This window comes from Hetaerina americana, unplaced genomic scaffold (genome assembly GCF_022747635.1).
Source record: "Hetaerina americana unplaced genomic scaffold, ioHetAmer1.1.p SCAF_3, whole genome shotgun sequence".
Lineage (NCBI taxonomy): Eukaryota > Metazoa > Arthropoda > Insecta > Odonata > Calopterygidae > Hetaerina > Hetaerina americana.
This window is the reverse complement of record NW_027286874.1, coordinates 38,210,021-38,234,085: the sequence shown is the minus strand read 5'-3', so window position 1 is coordinate 38,234,085 and position 24,065 is coordinate 38,210,021. Positions and strand designations below refer to the sequence as shown.

The 24,065-nt window shown below is 34.4% G+C and overlaps 1 protein-coding gene across 2 annotated transcripts in view; it reads left to right on the top strand.

Annotated features, from left to right (window-relative positions):
- The window catches only part of ALiX (programmed cell death 6-interacting protein-like protein AliX), a 43,699-nt gene extending 23,855 nt beyond the window's left edge, over nucleotides 1-19,844 (top strand). Inside the window, exons 11-15 of one of the 2 annotated variants that reach the window (XM_071588634.1) lie at nucleotides 3,477-3,680; nucleotides 7,416-7,565; nucleotides 8,546-8,693; nucleotides 17,204-17,410; nucleotides 17,895-19,844. In XM_071588634.1, the coding sequence (XP_071444735.1) occupies nucleotides 3,477-3,680; nucleotides 7,416-7,565; nucleotides 8,546-8,693; nucleotides 17,204-17,410; nucleotides 17,895-17,980 (795 nt within the window). In that variant the 3' untranslated portion in view covers nucleotides 17,981-19,844. Of the gene's footprint in view, nucleotides 1-3,476; nucleotides 3,681-7,415; nucleotides 7,566-8,545; nucleotides 8,703-17,203; nucleotides 17,411-17,894 lie in introns of both variants that reach the window. The other variant, XM_071588633.1, reaches the window with a different exon arrangement.
- Nucleotides 19,845-24,065: the final 4,221 nt, after the last annotated feature.

The window sequence follows — 24,065 nt, the reverse complement described above, 5'->3', positions numbered from 1 at the left end:
TGTGAATTAGGTTGGAATTTAAACTGTCAGGAAAGAAGTGTATGGATTGCCTAGTCCATTGGTAACATTATTTTAGTTGTGCAATTTCAAATTTAATGGATTTCTAAGAGTGTATCAATGATGTCTATGCATCCCATAGGGCTCAGAGGCCAGTGTTTATGAGCCTGAGGCTATTGTCTTGTGAAAGAAATATAAAATAGTAATCAAATTCCTTTATCTTGAGTTGTGTGAAACATTGAGGGCAAATTTCTAATCATTGACAACTACCAACAAATACCCACTGATGACAATGGATGTTGCATTTGATGAATATGCATCTGGTTCACAGAACTTGTTCATGTGTGCAATATTGGATTTTCTTGTTCACCAGTAATGTAATATGTAGTTGTTGGTGTCTTTCCAAAACCTGCCTTAAATGATTTGATTATCTATCACAAAAAAATGATATAGATGGAAGGGGAAGGAAATGAAGAAGTTCATTGTAAGGGAAGGGAGAAGGTATTTTTGTAAAAATGTGGAGTCCTCAGAAAAATTGGGTGGAGGGCATATTGAGTGGAATTGGTATGTTGAAGACTGTGAGAGAAAGGAGAATAGGAGAATGTTGGCTGAGCTATTAGATGGTGGAAGAAATTAGGAATGTTGGGCAGGATGATTTGATGTAGGAAGTAACTGGATTTGGAGAATTTTTAATTGTAGTACGAGGGTAATTTGACAAAGTTCTCGGAATTGAACAGAAATAGCAGACTTACCTCAGTGAAACTTTTTTGTTTTTCTGTTTTCTCTCTGAACACTAATGCACTTGGTCCAAGGATGTTCCAATGTCTTGGATCCCATCTCAAAAATTAGATTCCATCAGGCCTGCAAAATACCTATGTACTTAGGCTACTAGTTCTTTATTTGAAGAGAATCTCCGTGCACTGAGGAAAATTTTGAGCTTGGGGAAGAGATGGAAATCTGACGGAGCCAAATCAGGTGAATACGATGGGTGTGGTAACAATTCTCATCTTAGTTCACGTATTTTTGCCATGCAATCGACACTTGTGTGGGCATTCATGGTCTTGATGAAAGATGACTTTCTTCCTTGCCAAACTTTGCCTTTTTACGTGTATCTTTTGCGGTAATTGGTCCAGGAGTTTAGCATAGTGTTGTCCAGTAATTGTTTGACCAGTGGGAAGATAATCTATCAGCGGAATCCCTTTCGCATCCCAACAAACTGAAGCATCACCTTTCCAGCCAACCGTATTGCCCTTGCTTTCTTTGGTGGTGGTTGTCAAGATGTTTCCACTGCTTTGACTGCTGTTTTGTCTTTAGGGTATGGTAGTTGACCCCAGTGCCGTCTGTAGTCACAAACTGGCACAGAAAATATTGTTGGTTGCTCTTAAAAACAGGTCAAACATTGTTCGGATATTTCCATTCCGATACGTGTGTGATACGCATCAAGAGTCGCAGTATCCATCTAGCAGATAATTTTCTTATCTCCAATTCCACAGTTAAAATGTGATATGCTCGCTCCGAGGACAACCCCAAGGCTTCAATGATTTCTTGCACTTCTAGTCAACGATCTTCCATGACCATTCAAGCTTGAATTTCCTATGCTTTCATGCCTTTCTTTACGAAGTATTTAATCACTTCTGGAATATCAATTTTTATCCTCTTCACTAATCACTACAGGGAACAATAACAGAGAGGCATCAACACCGTAGATTTATTCCCAGAGCACTGACCCATTATGTGCTTACTCCCAAAGGATTACCTATTACTGCGTGGGAAACTCATTTTACTAGCGCTGACACATGGTGGTGATTCATGGAACCTTACTAAATACCCTCATATGAGGATCAGTGTTAAGCGCCATACTAGGTGATGCTTAAAAGTGTAGCAGTGCTTAGTTTTTGGGTCCATCAGAAATACCTTGACCAGTAAATAATGCAATGATATTTAAGTTATATATATATATATATATATATATACACACCACGATTGTCCGGAAAAACTCATACGAGCGGCACAATAATGGGCTGACACAACATAACACAAATATAAAAGAATAGACACATCTAGAAGAGTCTCTCTTGAAGAAGGCCCCTGAGAGGGCCGAAAGCTCGAACAATTTACCGTGTAAGTGTTCTTTTATATGTATCTATTCTTTTCTATTTGTGTTATGTTGTGTCAGCCCATTATTTTATATATATATATATTTATATATATATATTTTTATATATATATATTTTTATATATATATATTTTTATATATATTTATATATATATTTTTATATATATTTTTATATATATTTATATATATATTTATATATATATTTATATATATATTTATATATATATTTATATATATATTTATATATATTTATATATATATTTATATATATATTTATATATATTTATATATATATTTATATATATATTTATATATATTTATATATATATTTATATATATTTATATATATATTTATACATATTTATATATATATTTATATATATTTATATATATATTTATACATATTTATATATATATTTATATATATATTTATATATATATTTATATATATATTTATATATATATTTATATATATATTTATATATATATTTATATATATATATATATTTATATATATATTTATATATATTTATATATATTTATATATATATTTATATATATATATTTATATATATTTATATATATATTTATATATATTTATATTTTTTAGGAATTTTAGCAAAAAAATTGTCTTGATTATGTAGCATGCTCTTGCTACAATTTTAATCAGAGAAGAAATTAATTCAGAAATATTGTATGTTGAAAATAAGATAGAAATTTGTGAACTGAGTACTTTCATTGGATAATCTTGCATTATTTTAAAATTGCTATCAAAGTGAGTTATGAAATTAACCTGCATATTAGTGTGTCCTTATTTCCACTTCGATAGAGATTGAAAGTCACAACCAGTCTAATTTTTGAGCCCCAAGAAAACTTTTACCAAAATGCAACTCACACTAAACCTAATGTGAGTTGCATTTTGGTATGCTTATGCGATGTAATTGTGCATTCAAACTTATCCCATCATGGCAATAAGTGAAAAAAATATGCAAACCTGCCATAGCACAATGCCAGTGTTTTATTCTTTTACTCTTTATCACTTTGAGGATTAACTGTTGGTGATATTATCAATTCGCTTATCACTACTATACTGATTCTTTATCCCTGAAAGCATGTGACAAATGTAGTGATAATGAGTGACTACAATGGAACCATATGCTCCAAGGGAACAATTATGGAGAATTCATGGTGGGCGATGTGATGCCTTCAGCCATGATCTAATTATTGCATCTTTTGGCAGAGGTTGCAATCTATAGATATTGTATATTTTTTGAAACTTTTTTGGGTTACATGATTAATGCTTACAGAACCTGATTTAGGGAATAAAATGTGTGTTGTTTTAAATGTTGTCATTGTCTTGCAGGTGGAAGCTGTGCGTGCTGAGAGAGATACAATAGAGTGGGAACTCAAATCTGCTTCCACAGATATGAAAGATATGTTTTTGAACGCCTTAGGCCAAGAGGGAAAAGAGCCAGGCGTAGAAGAGCTGAATCGCACCTATGGTCCTTTACAGCGTCGGGTGCAGGAAAGTGTTGGTAGACAAGAAACATTGCTGGCAAACATACAGGTTAGACATTAAAATTGTTTGCATTCTCAGTGCATGTAAGCAGAGACTAGTAGAAGTACAAGAGCAGTCTAAAAAGTTTTTGACGTAACAAATAAACTAGACATTTTTTCTTAAAATTTTTATTTTACAACTTAGCCTCCTTTAATAAATAATACACTTTTTTCAGTGATGCTCTTTTAATCCTTCCAAATAGTAGTTGCAGTCTTTCTCTGCGAAATATGCATTTAATATACATTATATTGGAATAATTGTTTCAGTAAAGGAGCCCGGAACTCATTGTATGAGTTTCCACTACAGTTAGGTTGTTTTTTCATCACTATGTTATGATTTCCAAAATCGCTACTGGAATAGCTTTCTTTTAGCAAAGAATCCGGTAAATAATTTACTTCTTATGAAATTAAGTTTCCAAGAATTTTTCATGCATCACATAAATCAATATGTGGGCACAGATGGTGCCATAGTTGATTCTGAAGAATGTATTTAGGTTACATTTGTGTGTAACTCAATACCCTATTTAATAACCCTTACATGTATAGTAGTAATATAATTAATGGTGCTCTAATGGTTCAGGTCTGGTGACAAAGGATAATCATAAACCTACAAAATATAATGAAGTTAGATGAAAGTAATGCCACCTGTAAGTGACCTCAAAAAATTAGATAGTTGTGAGCATAAAAATGCTACAGCAATGAACATTCTATGCCATATGTGCTTTTAAAATTTAAAAAACAACGTAGTTAATTATTGATTTATTATAAATTACAGTATGATATATATTATCTGTGGACCTCATGTTCAAAAGGTGAATTTCTATTTGTCCCTTCAAGAAAATTCCCTCCAGTTGCTGTATAGTTGGCTAATGACATTTAATCAACTCTAAAGGTGTTTTTAACACTCAAGCAGTTATACGTCACTTATAAGCATACAGTTGTGCTATTTTTTCTAAAGCATTGCTCTGTATTAATATTAAATGATCAAGCGGCTGTGTATATTACTTGAACTACTATTTGAATTAGCTTATTTAAGTTTCCTTCATAATTTTTTTAGAAAGGACAATCAGTGCCTAAATTGGCTGGAAACATACTTTAGAAAGCATTGATTAAATAATATTGATGTAAACTTTGCGGAAGGCAACGGGAGACCACCACATTAATTTCACGAGGATATGCAGCACCACACTCTACCTATTTATGACATGATGGCATCCTTCCCAGTAAAATATTCTGGAGGTAAAATAGTCCCCCCCAAACAGTTCTCTGGGTGGGGACTACTGGGAAAGGTACATCGGTCAGGAAAGACAGATGCTGGATTGGGACACAGATATCCTGGAAGGTAGCGAGATCAAGTGGATCAAGTGAGCAGACAACTACTGGAGCGACGGATATCGAGTTATATACTCAGTAGACAACCGCAGGATCACAGGGATTGGCATCATACTGAAGAAGGAATGTGGTGGAAGAGTAAAGACAATATTGCCGTGCAAAGAGAGAATTCTGATGGTGAAGCAGGAAGAGGAGAGAATATGGTATTAGCTAACACCCTCTTCAAGTAACATTGATGAAAGAGGTACACAAGGAAGATGCCAGGGGATATCGCAAGATACCAAGTAGACTACATACTAGTAAGGAGATAAAAGAATCAGGTGAAGCAGTGCAAGAGCTACCCTGGTGCAGAAATAAATGGCGATCACAACCTAGTAATCATGTAGAGCCAATGTCACTACAAGAAATTTTAGAAGACCAAACAAGAGCCAAGGTGAGACTCAAAATTGCTGGCAAAGAAAAAGGCAACAGAGAAATATTTGCCATGGCCATTGACAGCAAACTAGGTGATGAAGGAGAAAGGAGCACCGAAGAGAGATGGGATGTACTGAAGAGGGCAATCGGAGAAGTTGCAGAAGAGCAACTGGTGAGAAAGAGAGCCGACACGAAGAAACCATGGATCGCGACGGAGATAAGGAACTAAAATAAAATACAAGAATGCCAGGAATGATGCAGAGGAAAGGCTCTATAATAAGCTTAAGAGCCAAGCTAGGGAGAATTGGATAGAAGGATGCTGCGAGGAAATCAACGAAAATATGAAGTAGGGGAATGCCGACACAGCAAACAAACTGGTGAAAAAACATTTTGGAGAAAGGAATATGAAAAGCAACAACATCAGGGAAGTAAACTGTGATACCCTGATAGAAGATTAAGATATTGGTAATAGATAGAAGCAATACATCGAAGAACTCGACCAAGGTCCAAGGCCGCTGGAAGAAAACCTGATGAAGGATGAGGGTGAAACGGGTGACGAAAACCAGGGCCCATGCCTACTGAGGAGCAAATTTGATAGAGCAGTAAAATACCAAAAGGAAAACAAAGCTCCTGAAGAAGATAAAATTGATGGAGATATCATCTAGGCACTCGGAAGCAAAGCCAGGGACAATCTGTACAGAATAATCAAAGATAGCTATGGAAGATTTCATGAAGACTTTCTAAGAGTGTAATGATTGCGATACCAAAGAAGACGAGGTCAGAGAAATGTGAGGTACTCCAAAACTTGGGTCTTGTGTCTCATGCATCAAAAATACTAACACAAGGATGCAACCTCTCACCTGCATTTTTAACATATATGTGGAGGAGGCAATAAGAGAAGCTCATGGCATTAAATTAAATGGAATTAGGATCAATGAAGAAGAAATAAACATGCTATGCTTTGTCAACGATATTGCAATGATAGCAGAAAATCAGGAGGATCTTCAAAGGTCACTAAACGTGATGCATCAAGTTCTACAAAGGTACAACATGAGTATAACAAGACCAAGACCAAAATCGTAGTATGTGGAATAGGGAAGCGGAATACAATAGTCACACTGAAAGGACAAAAATTAGGGCAAGTGGATTCCTTCACCTATCTCAGAAGTACCATCACATGGAACGGAAGTAGTTTTACAGACATAAAGCAAAGAATAGCGCAAGCTGAGAGAGCATTCACAATGAAAAGACAACTGCTGCGTTCAAAGAAGATAGAACTACAAACGAGGAAACAATACGTGAAAACATTCGTATGGAGCGTGGCAATCTATGGATCAGAAGCATGGACCATTGGAAAAGTAGACCAGAAAAGACTAGAACCCTTCAAAACCTGGTGCTGAAGGAGGATGCTTAAGATCAAATGGGCGGATAAAATTAGAAATGAAGATGTATACGGAAGAACAGAAGAAGAACAGACCTTGGGGGACACCACAGAGAAAAGAAGAACCAGATGGATTGACCACACCCTGAGGCACAATGGATTTGTGAAGAATAAAATAGAAGGAAAAATAGCGGGAAAAGTTCCAAGAGGAAGACTAAGGGATAAAGATATGGGACAAATAAAAAAAAGAAATTACATTGCAAAAAATACCAGGAAGTGAATTAGCATCAGATAGGGTAGAATGGAGGGCTGCTGTCAACCAATCTTAGGATTGAATGACCAATGATGATGATGATGTACACTTGATGTAATTATAGATATGTGTTAAAATTAGTTGTAGTGTGTAATAGCAGCATAGGACATGCAGTGAACTTGGTAAGCTGGCCTTAAGTTAGAGCAAGGAATCATCATTAATAGTTCATTGCTTTATTTCATAAGATGCAGAGGCTATGATGCAAGAATGGATGGAATTTGAATGTCTCAGACTTTTGTAAAGATTGCATCACCATTTTATATTGCATTAAAATTGTTTTGTTTTCCTGATTATTTTTTCATAAGCGAGTGAATCAAGAGCTAACTCAAGAGCGCTCCACAGGCTCTGGGCAAAGGGAGGAAGTTTTGAAGCAGTTAGCAGCAGCATATGATGCTTTCAAAGAATTAGAAAGTAATCTCAATGAAGGAACTAAGTTCTACAATGATCTGACTCAGGTAAATATACAAAATAGAAGGTTCCCATTAGTGGTACATTTTATGTTTCATACTGTGTGGTGCTAAAGAGAAAAGTCATCTTTCTATAATCATTAAACTATTATTTTTAGTGGTTGGGTGATTCATGAGTATTTAATTTAACTGAATACATTTAAAAAGTATACACTTTCTGTCTTTTGTACCCTCAGGGTTTTGATCTTTTGCATGCCCCTCAAATTTCTTTGGCATCACAAAATTCTACTTTCCCATGATGTTGGCGAATAATTTCAAATATGTATTCAGGAAATATGATTAATTAAGATTGTTATTGTTTGCCAAATGGGATAATATTAGGTAATTTTGTTGGTGATTGCCAGTAATTTCATTCATTGGCTATTTTGAACACATCTATCTGATATCATCTAATGTGGGTTGTTAAATAATTCATGTAAAATACTAACAACTTTGGTGAGGACAAATGACCATGAGCATTTCGCACATGGCATAAATGTTATTACTGTTATGTAAGTATTAGTTTTAACACTTTATTACTTTAAACGTTATGGTCTAGAATAATAATGCTTTATGATGTCATATTCCATTGCCCTGCCATGACTTTGAACGATTTTTTTGTTATAAATGGCTTCATCTCTTAACCGTACTAATGTTTCTAAATAAACTATTTTTGGGCAGGTAGGGTTGTAACTATTTCAATAAGTATGAATCTCTTTGATATTCACAACCTTATGTAAAAAATATGGTATTTAACTTGAATTTTTTACATTTTAATAGAGCATGTGACTTTTATGCAAATCTCAATGTATTTTTTCAGTGATATTTTAAATCTTTTTGTTGCTGTGTGTAATTTTTTATGATTCCAATGATTGATACGGTCATTGGGGTCACATACATATTGGGATTATGATAGATCTAATAATTATGGTGCAATTGTTTAATTTATGTTTTTTATGAAAATTGATCACTGTTTATTGAAATTTCAGCTGCTTGTGGGTTTTCAAAATAAAGTCGCTGACTTTTGTTTTGCTCGAAAAACTGAGAAGGAGGAACTCCTCAAAGATCTGACACAGAATGCAGGGCGCGATGCAGCTGGTGGACAATTGCCAGGAATTCCTTCCCATCATGCAGCAGGTGCAGCAGGTACTTCCCTAAGTGCTACTGGAATTTTTGATGTTGTCAGAGACATTTTGTTCCGGTGACATTTTTATCCCTTCCTAATTTGAAATAGCCATTTTGTATGCCATTACCTTCCCTGTGTGCTTCTCCACTTGTTATTGCTACATTTAACAGTTATTATTTTAATTTTGGCTTAAATATTTGTTTTGTACTTTTTTTCTCAATAGTGTGTGTGCTGTATTAAAATGTGGTGTTATACACTTTATTTGGAAACGTTGCATAGTTGTACCCTGTTGCTTTTTAAGTAAAGAAAAAACTAAGAACAATTTTTGTATTGTTGTAATTTGAATTTTACCTTTCCATTCAAGCTCTTTCCTGCTTATTTATTTATTTAGCCATTTTAAATGATATTACTATCAGACAATAGCTTGGATGCGACTTATCTGCTAATGATATTGGTAAAATGAAAATTATCAAGGGATTATCTTTGTTTGCTTTTAGAAAATGTTTTGAATAAGTGGGATTTCATTGCAAGACTCCAATCTTTCAATTTTTAATTTTCTGTATAATAATGCTCCCAATTTTTGGATTTTTTTGATTAATCAATGACTAACTTATCCGTTTCTACTATTTACTTATTTTTACTTTCTCAAATTAAGTGTTTCTTCAATTTAAAGCTCCTTTTTTCAGTCCCAAGTGAAGTATCTCATTCCATTTACTAAACAATTTTTGGTTTAGAAAGTAAAAATGTGTATGCTCTCCTAAACGTGTTGTCAGAATAGTGATTTTATTTTTGCTTTCCGAATGTATTTCATTACAAAGTATTTAGCTGTGAGCATTTAGCCAAGTATTAGTGAAGTACTAAGTGCAGTAAAACTGAGATATCTAATCATATAGCTTTGTGTTGGGCTGAGCAGGTGCCAGACTTAGTTCTCTGCCCGCAAATAAAAAAATTGATATATCTGTAGCTAATTTAATGTAATAATGTCAATTCCCTTTAAAAACATCCATTTCAAAGTCTTTCCATTTAATTTTCTTAATCTAACTACAATTTCTCACGAGTGTGTAAGTTAGGCATGCAAAACTTTGTAAAGTAAGGTTCAAATGTATTTTTAAAAATGTAATTTATTTGTTTTCATATAAGATTACTATAGTTTTAACAAAAATGTAGTGTTTTTGTATATAATGAATGTGTTGCAGTTTATAAACAGTCATAATTGTTTGTATTATAAATTTGTTGTCAAGTAGATGCATTTACTTTGGAGGTTTCTGGGACCTCTTACTTAATTGAAATTCGTCTGGACTCTCAAGATTGATTAATTTGCTCCCTCCTTTAAAGTGAGATGTGATGAATAGTCCAATATTTTTCCTTGTTATCATCTGAAGTCAAACTCTTGTCCTTGATGGGAAATCTCAATGTTTTTCATAAGCATTTGGTTGGCTTACTACCCAGAACATTTTATTATGTTAACGTAAATGCAAGGATCTAAAAATAATTTAATAAAAATATCTTTGGTGGGGTTTTCATCAATTCTTAGTTGTATTTTGAAATAATGAAGTTTAAACTCATACTTCTATGTGATTATGAAATGATAGTGAGCCGTCATTCAATGTTAATATGACTTCTGGAATGCAGCTGTTAATTGGTGGAATCTTTTTCTGGTTCTCCATATCCCTATTACTAATAACAAAAATCATTTGCTTAAATATTGTTCCGAAGCAAGATATTTTGAAAGTATTTCTTCTGGTGTGGGTAATACTGTAAATGTCTTAATTTTGCTACTAAAATATAATAGAAATACATGTAAATTGAGGTGGTGAATCAATATATTGCATATCTGAGCAATATTTACCAAATACTATATTGTATTGGAGTAATAATATATCTCAGCTATCAAGTTTGTCTCAGGCACCTGTGATACCCTCCAGCCTCTAGTTATTTGAATTGTTGCAGGGAAGTACAATGAAGGTTACTACCGATTTTTGTCTGTGTTGTATGGATTTAATTGACATATTTTAGTAATATTGACAAAAAATTTAAATTAACCTGAATGAAAAAAAATACAGATGCAAAATATCCATCATACATTTATCTAGAGCAGTATACCCAAAAATTTGCCAGCTTTTTTTTTCATAATTGTGGCATAATCCAGTCAAAGTTGTTCTAATAAAAACTATGTAATTCTGTGCCTATTTAAAATGGTAGAAGTCTACTTGAATGGGCTATTGGCCACTACTACGACATGCTTTTATCACGACATCTATACTTCGTCCAGTATGTATTTAAATGACTTGTGAGCTACTTATGGTGTGTTGTCTTTCATATTTCATAGATATTTATGAGTTTTTGTTGCCAAAAATGATCTTATTGATGTTAAAAATTATGCCTCATCGTATTACTGCTGGTTATATGATGCATAATTGCACATAGTAATAAGACCATTACGATCAACCTGAATTCCATTTTCTAATGACAAGACCTGGTTCCAAGATATACGGTTTATGATCAAACTTAGCTGGATGAAAGAAAATGTATATTCATCTTACCTGTAATTTTGCCTGTGGAATGTGTGCCCGTAATGGTAAAAATGTCCATATGGCCATAGTTTTTGAGATATTTAATAGTGGAAATATTTAAAAACCCTCAAGTGATGAAACCTTCAGGACAGGTTGAGGCAGTTTTTTTGTTTTGATGCATCTGTGAAGTTGACTGTTGATGATATAGGTCTGGGCATGGTCACATCCAAATTTGTGGCTAGAAAGTCAAATGCATGTTCAAAATGTCCATGCCTTATATTGAGTGTACAAATTGTTTGTTCGATGGCCACAAGAGCATAAATGCCCTTGAAACTTTTTTAATGCAGTTTAAAAATACATATCTTTAAATTACATGTGTGGTCCCCCTTCAATTCTATGTAAAGTTCACCTTCCCGCTTTATAAACTCAAACTTGCATGCAGTCCTGTTGTTATTATTGGTTTATGCTTTCATTTATAATTTTTCTTTTCTTTCTCTCTACCAACCATATATTTCTTTATATATTATATCTATACATTTACAGTAAACTCTTGAAAATCAATGCTAATGGATGATGTATGATGAAGCACAGATTATCGATAAACGCATAACCAAAATTTATGGAAAATATTGTCATGATATATACGCGGAGACTATTTCTATTCCTTGTGATAATTTCACATTTATTTAGCAATGGAAAGTACAAGGTGTCATGTTTCAGTCATTTTTATGATGGTGGAATTATAGTTGAACAAGAAAACAGAATTATCTTCAAGTGCATAGCAGAACTTATTTTCCTCCAAAAGCTAAACCAATCACATAGCCAAGAAAAAACAAATGATTGGCTAAGGATAAATATTGACAAAGGATCAATTAAAAGGATTCATATCATTTAATACGGAACAAAATAATCCAATGTAGATAGTTAAGACATTTGTTGCATAGTAAAACTATGTATTTGCTTGGCTTTAAGGAGAATATGGAATTCTTAGGACAAATTAACGTGAGGGAAAGTATGGCTACTACAAAAATGTTTAAATTATAACATTAAATGCTATTGTCTACTTTTTATTTCATGAAATTAAAAACTCAAGATAATACACTTGCTGTCGCATCATTAATTTATTGTATGATATTTTATGGAGGGAGAAATTTAGAAGTTGCGACAATTTTCACCGTAGTTTTTCTGTCAATGCCAGATCTTAACAATTGCTTGAGACTCCTGTTACATTATGTGGAGCGCAATGATACACAATACACTCTCCTTTCAAAAAGCAATCTTTAATATTTGTGATATGTACTCCTAATGAAACTGAGGAGGAAATTGACCAAATATGACTGGCTACTTCTTATTTCATTAGCATAACTCAGTTAGTAAATTAATCCCACCAACAACAGAAAAGAAGGGAAGACCTCAAGTGAAATTAATTAAGGTTGAATTGTACCTGAAAAGTTGACGTAATGTTTAAATATCTTGTGCTCATCACTTAATTTTGATATGCACTCAGAGTACCCCGAATTTCCAGGCAGGTAGAGGGGGGGGGGGGGGGAGAGAAGATGATTGAGGGAACTTCAAAGAAGGCAGGAAGATTGGATGCAAGGCATACTGATTGGCAATGAAACGTTAACGACCGTGATAGAGGGGAGAATATTAGGTAAGTGTATTAGAGGTAGGAAAAAATTAGGCAAGTGGGATGGGATGAAATGAGGTAGAAAGTGTCTTGAGTTAATGGAGTGATTTATTGTAGCTGAAGGGGTTCCAGTGTTTAGTGCTGTGTTTGGTGGGGTTTAGAGTGTAGCAGTGTTTAGATCGTGGGCCCATGAAATAATCTACCTTTACTCTTTGACTACTTCTAAAAAAACAAGCTGACCGAGTCTTTGATAGGGAAACTGGAATTGCAGCTGAAGATGCCTTATTGTTAAAAGTTTGATGACTTGACTTCTAGTAGTGAAATCTCTTTATTTTGTAAAATAAAGAGGAAGTTTTTAATTTCTCCTAGTATAGTTTTTCACTTTTGGGTAGAAATATGTTACCAGACACACTTTGTTATTGTTTTCGGTAGAATCTAATATAGTGACTCTGTTAATGTTTTTTTGTTAAACATTTGGTTGTGTACATGGCATTTCCATGCCCAGCCCACAAGTTAGTGTATGTATGAGGGTAGTTATATGAAAACCGAACAACCGCTAAAACAACCAGTCCATGCTGGTTGGATATACAAGGCCTGTTCAAAAGGTATCGCGAATTTTGAATTTTCATGAGTTACATATATTTGATTTTTTTTATGGTGTTATGTTGGTACGTTCGGCCATTTTGAATGTTTAGTTAATTGGTAACAGCTGTTTTGCTTGGACATGTTTTGGTTTTTCTTCGATTTTTGCCTGTTCCAAAAAATGGATCAAAGAATCTGCATTAAATTTTATGTGAAAAATGATATTAAGTGCACGGACGCATTCCGGGTGTTGATTGTGGCATATGGAGAAGCTACCTTGGGCCGAAGCAACGTTATGCTGTGGTACAAAATGTTCTCAGAGGGCCAAGAAAATGTGAAGGACAAAGAGCGTGACGGATGCCCAAGCACGTCAACAATTGACGAAAACATTGATGAAGTGAAGAAAATAGTATTGGCCAATCGACAAATCACCGTTAGAGAAGTTGCTGAGGACCTAAACATATCAGTTGGCTAGTGCCATTCGATTTTACCAATGATTTGGGCATGACATGGGTCGCCGCAAAATGCACACCAAAATCGCACTTAATTTCGACCAACAACAGCAACGCATTAACATTGCTAATGAGGTGTTGGGCTCTGTCCACAACGACCCAAATTTGCTCCAGAGGGTCATAACTGGTGACAAATCGTGGGGTTATTGTTATGACGTGGAAACTAAAGCTCAATCATCCCAATGGAAGCTGCAGTTCGAGCCGAGGCCGAAAAAAGCACGCTAAGTTTGGTCGAATGTGATAGTTTTGCTTACAGTTTTCGTCGATTGCAGGGGCATGGAGGATCATGAGTTCTAGCCACAGGGTAGGAAGATAAATAATGAATATCATCCGCAATTTATGTGCAGTTTGCATGAAGCATTCCGCCACTAACCCCCGGATTTGTGGAAGAACAAAAATGGGCTTTTGCACCATGACAACGCCCCTGCTCTCTCATAGTTACTTGTGTGTGAAGTTTTGGCCAAAAACAACACACTAATGATGCCGCAGCCCCCGTATTCCCCAGATCTGATCCCCAGTGACTTTTTCTTGTTCCCAAAAATGAAGAGGCCCATGAAAGGACGACGCTACGCTATGATTGACGAGATAAAGATTGCATCAAAGCGGGAGCTGAACAAAATCACAAAAAATGATTTTCTGAAGTGCTTAGAGGATTGGAAAAAGCATTAGCACAAGTGTATACTATCTAATGGGGATTACTTTGAAAGGGACAAAATAGATATTCATGAATGAATAAATAATTTTTGAAAAAATGGAAAAGTCCCGAAGATTTTGAACTGATCTTGTACAAGGACATAACCCAACAACTGTGTGCACCATTGAGTTGTTATTATGCAGTTCTCCTAACTCATTGGTGGCAGTATCGATGCACAAAAAGCTAGCTTTTAGCGGTTTGTTTGCTATGGTTGATGTTTGGTTTTCATTTGACTGCCCCTAGTATAAAAATAGGTCAATTTCAACGTATAATATAATAAATGTGAAACTCGAATAGCCGTAAACAGTCTTAACTGTTTACGGCTATTGGAGTTTCACATATATTATATATTACTAGCCGTAAGAGCTCATTTCTATCAATATCACAATTTCAACGTGTTTTATAATTTTGGTAAGGAATAGAGTATAGGCTTTGGTTGTAAACTTTCTGGACTTGTTTGTAGTTAGGACTGAATTTTTATGCATTTCCTATCAATTCATGCATTTTCTTGCAAACTCTTGGGCTGAAGTGTTTGCCACCTTTGTGCAAGCGAAGGAACACTTTTGGTAGCAGCATGCCAGATAGTATAATCACATTAAGTAATGTAGGAATGTGTTAACTTTGCCTAGCTATTAACTGCTACCTTGTAGATTTTACTCCTCATTAGACTATGGCTTCTTGCTTCAAATTCACATCTGGCTTCACTTGTATTTATTAAAAAATGTCGATAAAAATGCGGAATCTTGCTGCTAATCACTTTAGGAACATATTAGCAGAATTAAGCACTAATTCAGAAGAGCCCTTCCCACTGCATGATTTATATTTTGTTATGTAGCAATGCCAAATTTTATAATGAGCCTGGGAAACATGGTGCTAATTCCTTGAAATTGAAATTTATAGATGAGATAATTATAGAAAAGTAGCTATTTTCCAATGCCAAAATTCCTTTGATATCATAGGTGAAAGCTGCCTTCTTGCCTCTGTGATGTGAGATTATAAACTCATGTGTTAATTGATAGGGTGACCAGACATCCTGGAAATCTATTCGTAATGGAAGGGGAACTATCTTTAAAAAATTCTCAAAAAACGAGAAATGAGAGGTAATTTAAAATGAAAAGTAGCTGGAATGACACCTAGAGTCCTTTGTATTTAGCTGCAACAACAAACTGAAGTTAAAACTTGTCACACAATGTTGATTTTTGTCAACTGTGAGCAAACCCAGCACCCATTTTGTGGATAGCTTTATCATGTTCAAATTTCAATACAAAATATTTTATGTACCTATTCACTCAAGATGCCTGCAGTATTACCAGTCTCATTTATCACTACTATTATCTAACACATATTGTGTATTCTATCAATGATTCCTGGGGTAGGAATCTCAACAGTGCATCCAGAACATTCAGCATCAATTTTTAACTTATGGCCACAATGAAAATTTTGATGCCTTTTGCAAACCATTCTAATTGAAGGTGCATATTCACCATAATGTTTATTAAGTTCCTGTTTTAATATCTGGAGATGATTGCTTTTCATTAAATTTTGGAACAACTCACTGAATTCTCTTTCTTTCATTTAATGGAAATCACTCAATGTGCTTGATTCAGGTGACTGCTAAACAGTAAAGTATTAAACTGATCTGGCTGAAACTCGTGTACATTCCTTCAAAAGATGCTACTTTCTGTAAATAATTTCAATATGCACCAGTTGTGTTATCTATCTGACTTCATATGGACTTTTCAAACTCTTCTTGTTCATAACATTTGAGAACTAGTTTATCTTTATCCATTTTCAGGAGAAAGTACATATTTTGAAAACAATAGCCATATGGGCACTTATAGAAATTTAAGTCTGGTGATTATTAGTTTTCATATATTTCACAAATTCATTGATTCCAGTAGGGTGTGAGTGAGTGTTTCTGTTTCGTTTTTTTACGCCCCAGCCCCACAAAACATACATGTTCAAGACTGTCTTTTCTGATGTTCAACATAGAAGTTTGCCTTTATTTGCACATAAATTTGAATTTCATGTTTTCTCCATGTTTTTTTTCCCTGAGAACTGATTTAAAGTTTAACTTAGCATTAATGCTGCATAATAAGTGGGGGCAGTATAAACTGATCAACATGCCTGCTCATAACTTGATGAGAGTATTTGGATTGTGTCCATTACAATAGAAATAGTTAGAAATGAACTAATTTTTCTAAGAAATAATTCACACATCCCATTCAGTCAGGCTAAAGAGGAATCATTCTATTTTTCATTGAGGTGGGAAGATTTTTGAAAATTTGAGAAGTTTTTAAATTAGTTTTTTTTGCAATATTTTTGGTGAAAAAGGTTGTCTTATTAATTATAATATTGTAATGAATAACAATTTTGGACACCCAAATATTAGGGCTGAATTGTTAAATGTGAAAAATTGCAAGAGGAAAGTTTGTAGAGTACTGTGACTCTTCCAGGATTTTTTACTGTGGGATACTAGCAGTTTTTTTTAGTTAGTGCCAGTTTATTAAACTAAATTTAGACAAAAAATTAATTGATGGTACTTATGATTACCCTTCGATTCATCTTGTTACGCAAATAAATCATGTAGGTGGTGCAAGAGCTCCAGGGGAAAGTACGCCAACTGCATCAGCTCCTGGGGCACCTGCTGTGCACCAACCCACCGTGCATCAGCCTACTCCTAATCTGCCATATCCAATCCAGCCCCAAGGCATGCCCATGCCCTATGCAACCATGCCAGCTTATGGGGGCATGCCAATGCAGTACTATCCTACACATTATCAACAACCTCCACCAGGTGAGAAACATTTCTTCTGAAAAATTCATGTTTTCATTTATTTAGAATGAGAAACATCTCGTAGCGTAATCTCGTAACATAAACAACTCCACGTAATCCAAACAGTAGCCATGTAGTGGTGCAGTTGGCTCATTAATTATTTGTTAGGAAAATGTGATGTATTTTATTTAAATAAGTTAATTGAAAATTTAAGGGTTACACTTTGGGGGCCTAATGCATACCTTTTGGGGCCTAATGGTGTCAATAGAAGTTGTTGGAAAACGGTGATGTGCAAGATTAGGGGGCGGGGGGTGCTCACTGGGTTGTATCAAAGCCCCTGTTAATCTGCTTTTTGCCTAACCTGAGCAAACCTAAACCCCATATAGTCCGGATTAGCTAGGGTGTCCTGTATTAAGATTTCTACGATAATGTTAGTAATCATTTATATAATTACTCCATGACCTTTGCTGATGATTTGTTGTTTGTTGTATTTGTTTTTTGGCAGGCTACTACCCAGGGTATCCTCAACCAGGAGCATATGCTGGTTACCCCTATCCACAGCAGCCTCCTCAAAACCCTCCTCCATCATGAAGATTCCAATTTGTATCAAGTGTTTGATTTGAAATAACTACTGGCTATATTTTCTATATTTTTTATCATTTTTATTAGCTGCTACAATGATTTGGTAATGTTTTCAAAACTAAGTAACATATAGCATGGTACAATTTGAAATTGAGTATATTCAAATGTGAACACAAGTATATTTATCTGTTGACTTTTTTAAATAGTCTATTTTTTCTCAGTATCGCTTTAATAATTAAACTACTATAATCCAGTAATATAAATTATAAAATTTGTTGTGTAATGCATATAATGAATCATGCTTAAATGCATAAATGAAAAATGGTATTCATGGTGACTTTATGAAATTATTACTAAAAATGCTAATGAGTTAAAGAAATTTATTTCTAATAGTCACTGAGCAAGAATGCTTTGGCATTAAGGGATGCATCAGGTATGTACAGAAATGGTATTTTGAATACTCTCTCAGTTTTTATTGATATTTAAAGGAAAATTGATTTTTTGTCTTAAATTTGGTATGTTGATTATTTATACTTTACAGCAGATCTGGTTTAGGGAATATGTAATCGGGTTGATTACATACTCTTAACTATCTTGTTGGTATTGAAAATAATGACTAAATATGTTCATCTCTGGCTACAAATTTTGTTGGTTTAAAGGTAAATTCCTGAACTGAAATTAAAAACTCAAAGACTGACTTGCTTTTTCAGGCATTTTTCATGATGAAGTTAATTTTTGATGGTAAACCACCTACGGATTTATTTCCTCGTTATGAGAAGATATTGCTGTGGTAAAATTTTTTGTGAGCTGAAATGAGAATGCCGTTATGTAAAAATATAAGGCTTCTCTCATTCCTTAGGATCCTGTTTGAATGGAAGTCAGCAGAGAATCTTGAAATGTTTTGAAATTCTTACTAATACTTTATTATGCGCCATTAAAACCCTTCTAAAATAAACATTAATTATTATCTCGTTATTGTAGTACCATTTGAAACAATTTTTCTTGCTATTAATTTTTGTAGAAAATTGAAGATCTAGGCTTTACTCTCCCTTGCACTGTAAGTGCCTTCTTTTTTGCAACTGTGAAAATTTATTACTTTAGAAATAGTATTATAATTATGATTTACTTCATGTATTGCCTCTTTTATTATTGTTTTATATATCTGTTGGCTGTTGTCATTGTAAAGACGTGATGCACACAAAATATGTGAAGTGATATTAAGACTGCCATTTTAAAAAAAATAAGCATTTGTTGTATTTTATTCAGAATTCGGAGGTAGGTAATATAATAGGTGCCTTCTACAAATTATGTAGGATGATAACATTTTGGTGTTCTGATGAGTAGTTTCAATCTCTAGTTTGTATTGCTGGAGAAGTTTTCTGCTGTTTGATGATGAAACACCTGTCAACAACCTTAAATAAGTATATGAGTAATCTCATTTGAAGTCTACGTTATGCTGAAACTAATCTACATTCATTAGCATCGACAAAATTTAGCATGGACAACATGAAACCATCTCGACTTCGAATGACTTTTTGTATGAGATGTATTATCTTTAAACTTGCCAGCAAGCAACTCGCTCAGCTAAGCATACCTCAAAACTCACACAGAGGGTCATTGTGTCCACCAGTTGGGTGCTGACCACTGGCAGGCTGACCTTTTATAGCAATACTCTTGCCATCCAAATTTCTATGAATATCCTGACTTAAATCTACAGCATTCTTGTAATACATCTAAATTAAATCTCTGACATCAACATATGTGATAACCAACTTGAAAGTCATTATGCAAGTAATCCTCATTATTTTGGAATTCAAGTGACTGAAACAAATGGATTTTAAATCTGTATCTGGGTTTGAAATAAATAGACTTAACAAAATTCTTTTTCTTTTTGGCTAATTACATCTCAATGACCTATTATGTGCCCATTAAAATACTGGTTAAAAACATGGCAAGTTTGTAATTTAATTTTTTTCTTAATGTGTAGCACTTAGAAGCACTTGCTGCGGAAAGTATTCAGTAATAAAATACAAAAATGATTTATGCTGGGATGAATTAGTAAATTGGATTTCTATCCCTAGGCCTACACCCAAAAAATCTGTGTAACCTATGTTTTTAAAGCAGATATTGAAAGTGCATCTTTTTTGTTGTCTCTTTCTTATGCCACTCTTGCTTGCATAAGAAGTGCTTCATTCTGGTTTTTGTGTTGTTGGAAGATTCTCTTTAATTATCACTTAAATATTGGAGACTTCCATTGAGTCCGCACTAAGCTAGTTCTTTCATATTTTCTTGGAGTGCTCTATTGCATTGTGAATTTTTTATTTCTTCAGATTAATGTGATTGTTCCCTTTTCCGAAATTGAATTAATTTCCCTTAGGGTGCAATTTTTCCATGAATTATGGCTGTAGTGTATCAATATTGCAATAATTTTGCACCAGAATAAGTTTCACATGAAATACCCATGCCGATCGATGCATGTATAAAATCCCCAATGCAAGTGATAAAAATTATTGCCTAACATTAAAGTTTAAATGAATGATAAATTCATAAATTGCTAACTTCTTCATCACTGCTTTATAAGAATGTTGGCTATATTATTTAGTGAAAACTTTGACATTTACTTGTGTGTTCATCTCAAATTGTTAATCAGCTGGCAATCCCAAATGTTTAACACCTTATACCATATGGAAGGTTTGTTGAAATCATTTATATGTGTGGAGTGGTTTGCATCAAGATGCGGGATACTTGTATTAATATAACCTTTGGAGTATCATATACATAAAAAACTACTACTATCAGCACAGGGTTTACATATTTTGTGTAGTGTTTATTTTTAGTTCAGGATTATGTACAGTGAATTCCCCAAGAGTTCTTTTGAGAAAGGGGCATGTGTTATATCATTCATTATCAGACATGAGAAAAGGCTACGAGATGTTGAGCTTCAGGTGGAAGTCACTTCAGTGCTCATCTGTTCCTCTACTTAGTACCTCAGGAAATAGTACTAGGAGAGCCAAGTTAAACAATTGCGGACACTTTTACAGTCCCTGAATGTGCTTGGAAGCATTTCTAAGGGCATCTCAAAAGGACTTGGGGTAGAGAATCTGCATTTGCCATCTTAAGAATTTTTTCTTATTTGTTCATTTTGTCTGACAACCTGCTTGCCATACTTAAGGGTCCAACTGCTGTTTCCGCTCTCCCCGCAAGAGGCAGGTGGCAGTGTGACCTTGACTTCTCCACCTACTACCTAACCCAGGGAAAAGTTAGGGAGAGAATAGAGTCATTATATCTAGACAATATATTAACGATTGACAAGTGCCTGACTATGAGTTTTCTTTGACACTCTTTGAGGGCTGAATCTTGCATGAAGGTTGTTGACCATTGACATTATGCACCAAAAGCATAAACGAAAATTAGTATACATTTAAAGAACTTTCTACTTCTCCACAAAATTTATCTTCCGGTACAATGCATTTGACCGACTTGTTGCATCCTGCTGCCAGTCAGTGATACACTTTGGTACTTCAAAATAAGTTTGTCGAAAAGTGAAAATTATTTTTATAAGATTCCTAAATAATTCCATGCATTGAAATCTGAAACCATTGAGTAAGTGCAAACATTAGTTATTTGTGTATTAATTGAAAGATAGATATTTTCTTAATTTCCATATTTTATTACAAATATCATATATATTCACTATTATTCCATGTTGACTGGACCTAGCCAAAAGTAGTTTTAGGAGTTACAGTTTTTTCTGTCAGAAAAATTAATTATAGAAATTACAGTCTTGTAATGAATACCGGTAACTTAGCAATGCATGAATGCTTAGTGGTGTTCAGTGCCTTTGGTAAATTTTGAAATAATACATTTGCAAGTCTGGACCAGGCAATGATTTTGAATTTCATTGTAGATATATTTATACTTTTCATAAAGCATAAAAATACTCACGCTTTTAATTAGAGGTTGTTCTTAGCTTTGAATGACATGGTGTTTCGAATTACAAGTATATGTTATCGAAGTAACAATGTTTTTCTGTAATGTCAACATGGGCATATTAAATAACAAAATATGAGACTTGTTCTAAGTTGTAGATTTGTTATTAAGTATTGAAAAGAGTTAAAGCTTCATACCCTGCATCTATTTGAAATCACATTTTATCCATTTACCTTTTTTTGTCTTGTTAATTAGTTGTCATGTTAATGCCGACTGTTGTAAAGTTACCTTTATCGTAAGATGAAAAACTGGTACCTATGCCGATTAGGAATGAGAGTGGCCAAGAAAAACATGGGGAAAGGTGTTAAGACTATAGGTGAAGTTGACATTTTTTCTTAAGCACCCTTCCTGAATTTAGACACCCTGCATGCTACCGGAGAATGAGGTGTCAATCCTGATAGTTTTCCATTTTCCTCTGTTGTCTGCCACCTGACAGAAGTCCTGCATTACAGGATTTTTGGTTTGCAGGAATAATGGTGATAAGAAATGCCTACCATGACTACTCCTACACCCTTGCGTAGAGCTGCTTACATTCTTTAGATCAATCACACTAGCATCAGTACTCCAAAGAGGTGGGCTTATTATGGTAATGTATGATGCAAGGGCGATTCGAAAAGTAAGGTGTCCTATTTTTTTTCATGAAAAATCAAATTTATTCTCAAATTTGTGTACATCGTTGGAAAGTTTGAGCATTTAGCAATTTTTCTACATAGTCGCCTTGACGATCATTCACTTTTTGCATCCTTGTAAGCAGCTTTTTGATACCAGTGTCATGCCTGTCTCCCACCTCTTCACGAACCCAACTGAGGCTTTCAGCCATTAATGGTTAGGGTGATCACTATGAACACACAAGTAGTATTTTATCCAGTTTTTGATGAAGGTTTATATGTGCATGCACCATATTGCTTTTGGGAGTAGTAGTTAAAGCTGTAAACAGTATAATTATGGCAAATGTGGTATGTCCATTGAGGTCAATAACTTAATAGGATTTTAGAGAACATTTGCCACTTGCATAATTATATTTGTAATTTATTTGTATGTGAAACTTGCTTAGTGTTATGATGGGCACAAATTTTGAATAAACCCCAGGCTTCCATTGAACATATAATATGTATTTCTGATTGATTTATGCAAGTGAAAATTAATGATTGTGGTGACTTAAGTTAGGATAACTTGACTGATGAGAGACTAGAGACATTTCCCTGCACCGAGGAAACTCCGGGAATGATCCTAAATTTATTTCAATTTTCAAGCCACCAAGAATGACTATGTCACTAGTGTGACCTTTATCCTATGGCATCAAGTGAGCATTAAATTTATTTTTAAAGTGGTAATAAGTATTTTGATGAAATGACATGGATCCTCTTGTATCAGGTTTATGAAAATAATGTAGCTAGATCTCAGTTTTGGCAAAACTAATTGAGTAGTGCTGGAGTTTATTATAAAGAAAGTTTCATTTTTGTCAAAGAGCATAATGAATGGGTTCTATGAAGAACATCTGCTGCAATGAGAAGATCATGGTAGTGGCAAACACCCACTTCGAGCAAAATCGGAGAAGAAGATACATCTGGAAGATGCAAGGGGGCAGGGCAAGATACCTCATTGACTACATTATCGTAAGACTGAGATACAGAAACCAAGTTAGGCAATGCAAGAGCTACCCCAACGCAGATATAAATAGCGATCGTATCGTGGTGATCATGGACAGCCAACTGCGATAGAAGAAAATTAAGAAAGTGGCACTGGAACCAAGATGAAACACAAAAATGCTGGAGGAAAAGCAGGCTAGAGGAAAGTTCACCACGACCATTGACAAAAAATTAGAAGGAATAAAAGCGACTAGCATAGAAGGACGATGGAAGGAAATGAAGAATATCATTACCGAAGTATCAGATGAACAACTCAAGACGGCGCCAACCAGACGGCCATGGATAACAGCTCAAATAAGATGCCTCATAGAGGAAGGAAGAAAATACAAGAATCTAAGAAATGAAACTGAGGAAGCCCTTTACAAGAAATTGCGGAACCAAGTCATACGAGAGTGCAAGAAGGCCAAGGAAGAATGGATTGAAAGCTTCTGCGAGGAAACTGTGACAACATAAGG